This window comes from Nothoprocta perdicaria, unplaced genomic scaffold (genome assembly GCF_003342845.1).
Source record: "Nothoprocta perdicaria isolate Ctin4 unplaced genomic scaffold, notPer1 scaffold_2, whole genome shotgun sequence".
Classification (NCBI taxonomy): domain Eukaryota; kingdom Metazoa; phylum Chordata; class Aves; order Tinamiformes; family Tinamidae; genus Nothoprocta; species Nothoprocta perdicaria.
The window spans coordinates 8,060,426-8,072,378 of NW_020455204.1; the positions used below are offsets into that span (position 1 = coordinate 8,060,426).

Here is an 11,953-nt window from a genome sequence, read left to right on the forward strand (position 1 = left end):
CTAGCATTTGTTAAACTTTTGTTTTGACAACATCTCTCAGGAATAAAAATCTACCCTTAGATTTGGATGCCAACTGCTTCCAGTGCTTCCTGTGACACATCATCTTTGTCAGACCTGAAGACCAAAACTCCAGGCTGTTCCTGAATACTTATCTTCCCCTCCAAAGCACAGGAGAAAGATGAGGTACTTGCAGTGTCACTTCCCATCCGAAATCTTAGCGCAAACGCACCGAGATATAAATCAAGCTAAGGAAACRTTTGCCCACAATCATAAAGCTAATGATCTCTCTCGGTGCTACAACAATAAGTCATGGAACATTTCCTGGGACTGCTAAACAATGATGTCAGTGGCAGCTAAAGCAGCCAAGTAACTTGAATGAGGTGTTCAAAACTTGCAGGGTCAAACCTTTTCCTTTAAATGTATATAGATATTCTTCTTTTAAATGGTGTTTAATTTTCTAGTGTTGGAAGAACATCTGCACTGTTGCCTCTAATGTTATTCTTTAAATGCATTATCCCTAAACAGATGTCAACTACTATTTATTTTAACAGGCATACTTTGATGTTAATACCTGATTTTTTTGTTCTTGTTTCTGTTGAGCCAAAGATTCTTCTCTCTCTTTCTCTAAGCGAAGCTGTCTTGCTATTTCAAGCATTCGTTGATGATTTTGTACTGTCTCCACCTACAGCAAGTGGATAAATAGTGCATGTTACTGTCAAATAGTTGAGAAATATATTAAGGCGATCATATGTCTCACAAGCCCACTTAGCACTTCCCTTCCATACATGTTACTACTCAGAAATGACAGCAAGGCACTGGGCTCAAGACTCTTAAAAGCTCTGGACTAATGCCTAGGGAGATTCCCCATGGGTCAATTAGTTATTTGATTCCTTCCTAGACATTCAGTATGTTTATCTTAATCCTTGTTTGCATTCCAAAATCAAGTTGCAAGCCAAGGATTATGACACTGAAATACAACAGTGTTACTTCTCTTATTACCCTCTTCTTAAGACGCTCCACTCTTTTGATGAGTTGATCTTTCTCCTCTTCCATTGCACTGATATCCTGAAAAGCAGCAAAATTGGATATAGAAATGTTAATTTATTTACAATAYTTTAATATGAATTGGATGAAATTCTGTTCAAAATAATATGAAAATCAGAATCATCCTCTGAATACACTGAAATGGTTGTAATTGTATAGATCTATGATCAGAGCATCCAGGACCCCAGATTCTCCTGACTTTTACTTGCCCCTCAATTCCTACTCTTTATCTGCATCCTTGAGTATTACTGCGAGTACTTAAAAGCAGGTGTATTTCTCTAAAATAAAAACAAAATCAACTAAGCAAAACCAGCAAGAATTCAACCTGTGATAAAGTCAAACATATGTTCTTAAATGTTACCATCATTACCAACTTCCTGGCATGCATTTTTGCATAGGAGTGTTGTTTGCTGTCACTTTTTTCCATTGAAATTGTTAAAAGTGTTCCACTGAAAGTGTTAAAAGAGACACTTGATAGTTCTAAAGCATGGATCTGATTATTGTTCTCCTTTAACCCTATTTTACAGCAGACAAGACTCCACAGATTGATATTAATGAGAGAAAGGGAAATAAATGATACAAATTTAGGCCTAGCTCAACATTTTCTTAGCTTATGCACATCTCATTGGAAAGTTGGATATGTGCTCAACTATTTGGCTGAAACAGGGCAATAATCTACTTAACACGCACAAAAGATCACCATCTTTTTTGACTTAAGCCCTTAGTTCATTCAACAGCTTCTGAAATTATTGTCCTATATCAGTAAAGCAGAAGGTTTTAAATCAGTTTGTGTTCACAGGAAAAAAGGAAGTTCTAATATTTGAAAATCATGCTGAGCAGCGTCTTTGCAGTCTTGTTTCCCAAACTGCCTCAGAAAACCCAGTTGCAAGCATGAGAAAAGGCTCTCTACCATGTTTGCCAACAAAGAACAGTTTCAGGAAGGCAGCTGTAATATCTGTCAGTTACGACCTCCACAACATATGCAATGCAGTGGGCCCACAAAATCAACAAAAATAAGAGACATTCAAACACATCTACACTAAAGTCATACAATGTTGTCAAGTTTTTACCCTTCTTATTTCTGCAGTAGAGAAACCAGATGTTTTGAGCTGCTCACATTCCTTATGTAGGTTTTTGAATGCTTCCATAAGTTCTTCATACTATAAAATGAGGTAAAAACACACAAAAAAAGAGCTCTGTGGATAAGGGTTTCCAGACCAACATGTTGCTTATTTGTAATAAATAAAAATGGTGAGTACAAGATTTGAAGAGTTTTCAGCACAAAAATTCATCAACTTATAAAGCAAGTAAAAGAAAAAAATAGTGAATTATCTTCTGAAACTTTTGAGTGTCCCTTCAAACAGAATGTTTTCACTCGTTTCACCTCTTCCCTTGTAATACACAGTGTATTTTCAAAACAGGAGGATGTTATCTGAAAGGAACAATGATACATTAACAAATTCTTCTACCTTATAATAGATCTAAGTAATTCAGAATGTATTTTCTTCTGCCCACAAAGCAATGTCTTGATCTCACAAGACTCACCAGACTCTTGATCTGAACACAGGGGCTTGAATTTATAGGATACCAAGCTACCAGCTGGCAAAGTCCAAGAGCACACCTCACTAAATATATAAGAAATAATTGTGATTATAATTAGGCACAGAGTCTTCCCACATTGCATAATTGTGCCCTCAAGTATCTCTGCATTACAGAGAATGATATACATAGTTTGATAGCTGGAAAGAAGTAGACACTGTGCTACTTCCACACCAGTAAATTGCCCACCAGTAATGTTAAACTGAGAGGCAGTGTGAAAGTCTGTGTGGGTAGAGAAATAACAGGGGACAGAAAGAGTTTAGAAATCTGGATAGGAAATAAATTTAGACTCAACTTGGAGAACGGGAAGCTAGGATATAGGAAAAAAAAWTCTCTGCAGAAAGAGCCATTCAGTAAGATGGAGAAATCTAAAAACAGAACATCATGTACTTTTTTACTTTCTGGAAAGAGCAATTGATAGGAATGCTGAGCGCAAAATGGCAACAGCAGAGGCCAGTTCAAAGACAACATATTCCTGAGCAGTGAAGCAGTGATCCTATTTTATAAACCCCTGGGGAGCCAGCATCTAGAATGCTCTGTTCATTTCTGGGCATTTCAGTATCAAGCACATGCTGACAAGTTGGAATGAATTCAAAAAGTAACAATAAAATGGCTACAGACTGAGATTGAGAGAAAGATAAAATAATTAAGAAAGTACTTGATTAAATGGCAAACAAGGGTTTGGTATGGTATATATAGGCTAGAGGGTGAAGAATGCATTACAAAAAAAGCAGCAGTAAAAATGTAAGTGGCCTTCAGTCAGCTATGCATTATAGAAGTTAAGTACTTTAACAAATAATAAAGCAGTGTGTAGTCTCTGAGCAACAGCATTCATGCTCGCTGATCTCCAGTCGCTTTCCTCCGCGTGGATTCTCCGGCTCCTTCAAAAGGTGAGTGCACTGAGCCTTTCCCCTGAGCCTCTCCCCTATCGGGGCGTGAAATTTCAAGACCAAAGGCAAGAACTGAACAAAGGCATAGCATGCTTTGCTGGAGCATAACAAAGGGAAGGTTTCGCACTTTCATGGAATAAAAGACATGGTGCAACTGGCCCCTCTGCACACACCCTACCTGAAATAATTAACATACACACAAATGACCAAAGGAAAAACACAGGTTCCAATAGTGGAGAGACTTCTGGCACCCAAGGGCATTGCATCTAAAGCTGAACAACTAGATTTATATCTAAAATTGTTTACTTTTAAAATTAGACACTGCAGCCAATCTCATGCCCAAATCACAACACAACTGGGCAACTGGCAACTCTCCTGAGTACAGGGTTTAAATAACATGGAAAAATACTTCTAAGATTAATATTCTACCCTGACAAAACTTGACCATATTCTAACATTTCCAAACTCTCATATTTGAAATGTTTCTAATCAAACATAGTATTTCAAGCCTGTCTATCCAATTACTGTAGGTTCAACTCCTTAATCCACTACTATCTAAACATTTGCATGGTGATGTTAAAGGACATAAACGCACCATATTATCCCAGTTTCTATTTTGAATTAGTCAGTAGGATATTAGTATAATAAGATAGTTATATTACTGTAATCAAAAAAAAAAGAACACATCTTACATAATGGAAACAGAGTTAGATATTTATACATACTGGGACTGCACCAAACTGAAGACATACAATCTACATTTTTTTCTCATTCCTACTTCTATTTAGTTATTATAAATTAGAAATTAGATATTGTCAGCAGCAAAAAAGAGAACAAGAAAAAAAAAGGGTTAGTCAAGTTTCAGTCAAGCTATACAGCTTTGCTGGTGCACAGTTAATAAAGGCAGTTACTTAATACAAACATTCAAAAACACTGTAATTTTGCAAGCCATTATATAAAACAAAAGGCACAGAAATCTGGATAGAAAATAAGTAAATATTATCTCAGATAATAAAAATTAAAAATACATCTTTGGTTGACTTTACCTTTCAGATCCACCCAGTTTGGCTATCTAAGATCAACATTTAATGCTCACAAAAGAAGTGAAAACATAAAGAGTAGAAATGTCAGTCTGGGAAAAAGAAAAATTTAACTTATCCACAAAAAATGATTTCATCTCATCAATAACTTCCACCTTCTACTAAGACTTTAATTAATATAAAGTGTCRATATTCATGAAAAACACTACCTGTTTGTTGGTTTCAGCCACAGTATCATCCTGTAGGAACTCAGCTGGCACATCCAGTTTTACTAAGAAACGTGCCAGGTAAGCTCTTTTCTTAAGTTCGTTGGTCCTCTGAAGAAGCCAGTGCAGGACAGGATGAATTATAGGTTTGCTTCCAGTAACTAACCCTTGGCGAAATGCACTCCTGGACAACACCACAAAGCAAGCATCAGCTACTACCAATAAATCTCAGACTAAAGAACACTGCCTTGGTACAAGCAATTTGCAGTATTTTGACATTCCCTATTTGTCTAATGGCTTTCTTAATGCTATTAAGAGAGGAAGGCTTCGTGATGCCAGTTTGCCATTTAGAACTCTGCTTCTGCTACCTTGACGTAGACACAAGCTCATGCCCGTAGAAAGGCCTGCCACTGTGGGTCTTCCATTTCTGCAATATTCCCTAAAAATAAAGGCAGTCTGGGAAGAGTTTTCTGGATTTCAGGTTTTCTGGATTACAACCTGCTCCCGGAGGGCACAATGTGGCCTCACGGGTCCACTCAGGAAGGGAACTGGAGCGGACTGACCCTGCTAGTCATGGGGCACCCTCTCCTGGTTGTCTCTGCAATAGCAGGTCCCAGGCAGGGCGGGCAGGACCGAAGGGCAGACAATATCCAGCATCACCTATCCCCCAAAYCACCTATTCTGTGGAGGATAGCAGAGCAACTGCCTTTAAAACATGATCAAACACAATCACCAGGAAAATCAAAGTAGTCAAAATGCACACAACTATTAAATGAAGGTGATTACCATTGACAAGTTTTAGAAATAAGCCAAATCACAGGAATAAAGTTGTGATTAAATTGGAAAGTGAAAGAATTTACTACGACCATTTACTCTTCAATGAGGAAATGGTGGCGGGACGAAAAGCAACTGTTCACRGTATCAAGTAGCAAATATTAGACGATGCACAATTTTTGCTTGCCAAGATATTTCAACAGTTTGTCTTTAAGGCAACTTTGTTTTAGTATTTATAGACAAAAAGATACTTACAAGTCTGATATGCTTCCTGGAGGTTTGTATTTAAGGATACCAAGAAGACTCAACATTCTCTTAGCTGTTTGTTCTGGCATTTCCTCTCTAATGTCAACAGCATGCTAAGAAGTTAAAAGGAAATAATTAACCAAGATTAGTGCAAGTCGTATTAATTAACTGATAACACTAAAACACTTTCCATTTGATACATGCTATGTAAATGCGGTGAGATGTTTCATAAAAAATGTGCTTTTACAACCAAATTACACTTCTCTTATAAYGGGTCTTCCTCTAACCGGGTGTTCAGGTAACTTTATTTCAGGAGTTCTTGATAATGGGTACTCATTGATACAGACAAGCTGATAACTTTCACCTCAGAAGTCACCAGTTCTGGTATGAGAGGGGTATGAATGATACCTTCCAATCACATACACAGCTTTGGCAGCCTCAAGGGAGGGGGAGGCAACATCCACTGCTACAGCTGAGTCACGAGGTTCAGATCCTGATCAACTCAATACGCACGCAAGACAGGGCCTGACTTTTGTCTTAAGAATGCAATCATTGTCAGTATGAACAAAGTTAGGATCTGTATCATGATTTCCGAGGAAAAACAGGGACTCATCAGTCTTCGGGAAACAAGGGTCCAGTATCTATGGCCCAAGAAACATTTGCTCATTTCCCCAAAACAAGCAGATATACAGAGAGGATTGTTGATGGGCACATTTATGTCTGTGCAGATTCACGCAAGTTATTTCAGTAAACTAAATACGCCACAAGATATGCAGGGCCGGCCCTAAACCAAAGCACTCTGAGCAGTTCCTGTGGCCGGTGCCCGGCGGAAGCCGCTCGCCGTCTCCCACGTGCGGCCACGGCTGCCCTCCRTCCTTACCTTCGGGTCAATCTCACCCAGCACATCGCTGAGCAGCTGCAGCAGCTGCATCGACTCCAAGGAGTCGAACGTGATCAAGTTGTAGCTCTTCTTGAAAGGCTCCTGATTGAGCTTCTCCACAATGAACTTGATTTGGTCACTCATGCTCGCGGCCTGGGGGGAAAAAAACCTCTGCAGAGGAGGCAGAGGCCTGAGGCCTCGGCRGGGCAGGGGGCTGCACCGCCCTCAGAGAGGCCCCGCGCTACCCAGGGGTGACCCACGGCCTCCAAGGGAGCTCCAGACCCCTCACAGCGAGGGCGGGCGGACAGAGGGGCCTCAAACCGCCCCCCTTTCCCCCCCGGGCCGCCCCTCACGACCCCCGCGCGGGCCGCGCCTCCCCCCGCCACCCCCGCCCGCGCCGCTCCGTTACCCGGGTAACGGTTGCCAGGCCGGGCTGATGGCGTCACTTCCGACGCTGCCGCGCGCCTCGTCTAGAAAGGGCGCGCGACGGGCGGGCGCGAGGGGGCGTTTGCGCGTGCGCAGAGCGGGGAACGGGCGGGGCGGCGAGCGCGGGAGCGCGCTCTGTGGAGAGACGTGGCCGCTCTGTGAGGGACAGGGACAGGGAGGTGCCCCTTGGTCCGCACATCCCTGTGTGTTGTTCTGAGGGAAGCCTCAGCGCCGTATTTAAGTGTGTGGATGACTTGAGAGTCAGGATAAGGGGCCATGGTGACAATGGTGGTGTGAGCAACTGCATGTGCTGTGCCGCAGAGCTCCTGAGGCAAGGAATAGGCTTGAAATTCACCGTTTTATCTATTTACTTTGTTTCACAAGTTCCTAAGAGGGAGGCTATCGTTGCTTGTGTAGGAGAGGTACAAACAGATTGGTGCTGTTACCCAATTAAGATTTCTTGCAGCCTTTGACAACATTAAATAATACAAAAAAAAAAAAAAAAAGAGTCAAGTGTGGTTCACATTGCACGGTGAATGGTTATTCAGTGTATCGGGTGAATGGCTATTTTGGGTCTTAAAGTGGAAAACTTCAAGCGTGAAGGTGGGATGGCAGAGTTCTGCACCCAGGCTTCCTTCATTGGAGATAAACGGCAAATTCAGATTGAGTTTGCACATCCATTGCCAGCGTGACTCAAAGTAGCTCTAAGTGTGGAGCGCTGGCTATGCTAAATCTGAAACAGGGGCAGCAGCTTCAAAAAGGACCAAACAGTCGAAAATAGGCTGTGTATCAAAGTGAAACTTGTTTGCGAAACTGAAATCTCCAGTCTGCGKTTTTTTGTTGTTGCAGATCACTCAGAGCCCATGTTTAAACCTTAAATAGGTGGAATTTGGAGCCTCTGCCATTGCAGTTAGATTCCTGTTTTGTCTTAGAATCCTGTGTAGGTCCACGGATGATGGATTAAAATATGCAGTGAGTCATATTAAATTGAAACAAATTGAAATGCACAGGTTGTAAATCACTGTAGAATTTGACTCAGTAAATAGCAATCATAAATGTAATACTTTGCAATTCTAAATACTGCATCTATTTTAGATTAGCTACTTTCTTTCTTCTGAGGCATGAGAAGYGCTTTACAAAACACTAATTTACTGATCCTTACAAGAAGCCTAAAATAGTGGTACTGCATTGCTGTCATAGTTTTTAACCGGGTAAACTAAGTCACCGAGGGGATGGATGAGTTGCTTGTGATTGCATGGTAAGGCTGTAGTAGAGCCAGGAACGTAATCCAAGTCTCCTGACTCCTGGATTTGAACTTTAAAAAGCAGATCATGTTTCCTTTGTGCTTTTACTCTGTATACTGACCTTTAGGAATCATATTTACCTACAAGTTCCCAGAAGAGATCTACTTTCCCTTGACAGGCTTTCCTGGTATCAATTGCACTCTTTTCTCTCGATGAGTATTTTGAGCATAGAGAATATACAGGGGGAGCAAATGAAATCAGTATTTTTTCCTGTGGAGGTGTTAAGGGTCAGTTCTAATCCCTGCAAACTGCATTAACTGGTAATTAAAAGTGATGGAGCCATGTGAGTGCAAGGCAGTGCTTCCTTGAAGGTGGAGAAAGAGTTTCTGTAAATACTGATATCCTTTCCTAGCAGATAAGGAGAGGAAGGATGTTTGAAGACCTTAGCAAATGCCAGGATGATAGTAAGAAATGAAAGATAAGAGGTTGTTTCACTCTGCCCTGGGGGAAACCCAGGAGATCAGATCGTTCTGACCCTGCAGAGAGGAGGGAGACCCTGAAGACCAGAAGTCACTGGACCTGGGCTCTGCCTTGCTGCTGCCAAAAGCCTGATTGAAAACTGATTAAAGGTAGGAGTTGCTTGATTAAAGGTAGGAGTGAAATCACCCATCAGAACCGAGCTCCATGGGACTTTCCRATTCAATGAAAGCATGAAGGATCCTGTAGCACAATGTGTGCTGTCTTAGATGAGTTGATGGGGTATCTGGATCACGTCTTAAAGAATAGAGAGTCAGGGTTTGCATATATATTTGTTGCATTGTTCTGGGACATTTTCCAAATTGCCAAATTAGCTGCCATGGGGAGTGACAGTAGTGTTTCAAAGTTTCCTAATGACATGAGAGCTGTTATGACAGTTTAGCCCTATAGCTTAAGGCRGGGATAAACTTGGCATTGGGCTTATGTTTTAAATTGCTTAAGAAAGGCTCATGGAAACTACTTATTGAAAAAGCATCATCCAGAGGCAACTGGAAGAAGAAAAGAGAATGGAGTCTGCAAATAAACTCTGCAGAGCCCTTTAGATCCTCAGGCTTGGCTTCACTGCTCCCTCCTGACTTCCTCMTCCCTCTATAACTAGTGCTGCGTGGATGACTGCCTTGCAAAACTGTGAGGGGAGCTCAGCCGTAGCGGGCAGCAAATCAGAGTGGAAAGAAACCTGAGCAAATTGAAATCRTTCTCCATGTGCAAGGAGAGATCACCTTATATGGGAACATCCATGGGCAAGAAGATAAATGCGCCTGGCCTAGCCGCTGAGGTCAGATCCCAAACAGATGGAAGATGTTAATGTGAAAAGTAGCACATTTAGGAAGAGAAGATAACAGTTATATCTGCCTTATGTAATCTGAGTCCTTTTTTTTTTTTTTCCCTTCCCCTCTCTTTTATTATGAATAATGGGTTGTGTGCATTTGGTCTGACTGGGTTATATTAAAAATCAATTTCTTTGCGGCTGTTCTGGCACCTAAATGCATCCCAGGCCTGCCTCTGGTTCTTCCCAGTCAGAGCTTTTCCAGCTATTATGTATCAGCTATTTCCTCTTATTTACTGAAGTGTCAGTGGTATCAACCATAGCAGTCAACAACAGCATGAGGAATGACCATTGATATCTTGAAACACTTAAGCTGGTTTGTGTCAGAAGGTGCCTTATTTCTGTGTGCTGATGCATTTAAGATGATACTGATGGAAAAAAAAGACCTCGTGACCTCGTTGTCCTGAACTTTTTGTCATTGATGCAACCCTAGGTAGCATTTTAAGTAACTTAAAGCACTATAGGACTGGAAAGAAAGAATTATCTCTGTGTTGTGGGCTTTGTTTATTTTATTCCTTTGTGTGGGTCTTCTGTTGCACGGTAAAGGATCCTGATCCTTTTATTGTCAGTCRAATGAATTCTGATCTAAGCTTCTTGTCTTACATACTGTGAGCCTGAGATTTACAGCTCCCACCCARACAGCCCACCTAAATCTCCTGTGTTTGAATTGTTGTATGGTGGCCTCACAGCAACTCCCTTGGTCAGATGCAAATAGTTGGCTTGCAGCACGCTGTCCAGCTCTGCCTGGTGCGTGAAACTATAGGAAAGAGGCTGGAGCCAAAGTATGTACCACGTACTGGCYGTGTTTAGAGGAGCAGTGACTGCCTCCCCCAGCTGTTCTCCCTTTTATTCCTAATGCAAACGGCACAGAACCATTCTGAGGTCCAACAGGATGGTGTCCCAAACAAAGTGAGGTAAAGACCTCCTCCAGGGCCATAGGTATCTGAAAGCTCTAGCATAGCCCTGCTGCTTGCATGGCCTTTGACATCTGTGCAAAGTGGCAGTCACACAAATCTGCCCATTCTGGGAGTGTGTTGCACCTTCTTTGCCCTGGTGCAAAGTGTTTGGCGGTGAGGAGCCTGCTCAGACGGCCAGAGTGACATCGGTTTCTCTTTTCATGTGCATCTCTGCAGTTGTCCCAGCATTGCTTCAGACTGACAGAGCACAGAGGAGTCCCTTTGCTGTGGGTGATGTTCGGAGCAAGAGGAGGTCATTGCAAGCAGGTTGAGGCCGAGGAGACTGCCCCGTGGTGAGCTATTTGCCCGTGCATTGATATAGCACTGCCCTCTCCTGGAAACCTGAACGACAGCAGACACAGCACGGTGCTCAGCTTTTGGGGGACCAGAAAAGGTGAAAGGTTATGTTTTTTAAATGCCCAGTTTATTTTTGCGTTGAGGAAAAGGGCTGTACTGGAGCCCAAACACCATGGGCAGGAGTCGCATGACCTTTCTGTACTGCTCTGACTGCAGGTCTGAGCAGCCTTTTACACCATAMTGTTCCTCTTGCTCTTTACTTCTCCCTTGAAATGTGGACAAGGGAGTCAGCAAGGTAGCCTCTGTGGCGGCTGAGGTCACCCAGCTCTTTGTGTAAGCCTCAGTGGTGAACCCACAGTGTGCCTTGGGTTGTAAATGATTGCATCATTTTTGGAGATAATGAGACACGGGGAAACAGAAGCAATGTGAAGGCTACACAGTAATCCACAAGGCAGAAAATGGGTAGTTTCTTTCTTTTTCCCTTTTCTCTGTATCTGCAGGCCTCCAGTGAGTAGGACTTTAAAGGAGCAGAAGATTGAGCGCTGGTGGTGGTGTTTGGAGGTGGTACTGCTGAGTTTGGAGGATGGTGCCATCAACAGAAAGTGATGAGCAATGCTCAGTGATAAGCTCTAGGGCTCAAAGGTGACATTTAGTGCTTTTTCGGTGAACAAATCAAAAGAAGCGACTCTTCATGCAATGTGGAGTTATCTGTGGAGCTTCTTGCAGGGTTCTGCACATGCAGAATGTTTAGCTGAGAAGACTAGGTTAGATTCACGGAAGAGTAATCTGTTGAAGGTTACTGAATGAGCAAACAAAAAAAGACCTCTCTGACTCAGGATGTCCTTGAGCTTCTGGGAGAGTATCAAGTCCGAGAGATTATTTGGGGGAAAAATTATATACTTTCTTTGTCCTCATATTCTTCTCTTAGTCCTCCATTTATGACCCTTTTTGGAGACAGTAAGTGGCCTGAGCTTACGGTCCTATGGTC

The 11,953-nt window shown here is 42.1% G+C and overlaps 1 protein-coding gene across 2 annotated transcripts in view; it reads right to left on the reverse strand.

The window, feature by feature from the left end:
- The window catches only part of IFT81 (intraflagellar transport 81), a 38,182-nt gene extending 31,356 nt beyond the window's left edge, over positions 1 to 6,826 (reverse strand). For both annotated transcript variants that reach the window (XM_026037591.1, XM_026037592.1), the window contains exons 1-6: positions 6,680 to 6,826; positions 5,809 to 5,912; positions 4,783 to 4,963; positions 2,115 to 2,204; positions 1,000 to 1,065; positions 572 to 682 (exon numbers count right to left, since the gene is read on the reverse strand). In XM_026037591.1, the coding sequence (XP_025893376.1) occupies positions 572 to 682; positions 1,000 to 1,065; positions 2,115 to 2,204; positions 4,783 to 4,963; positions 5,809 to 5,912; positions 6,680 to 6,823 (696 nt within the window). In that variant the 5' untranslated portion in view covers positions 6,824 to 6,826. The remainder of the gene's footprint in view (positions 1 to 571; positions 683 to 999; positions 1,066 to 2,114; positions 2,205 to 4,782; positions 4,964 to 5,808; positions 5,913 to 6,679) is intronic.
- Positions 6,827 to 11,953: the final 5,127 nt, after the last annotated feature.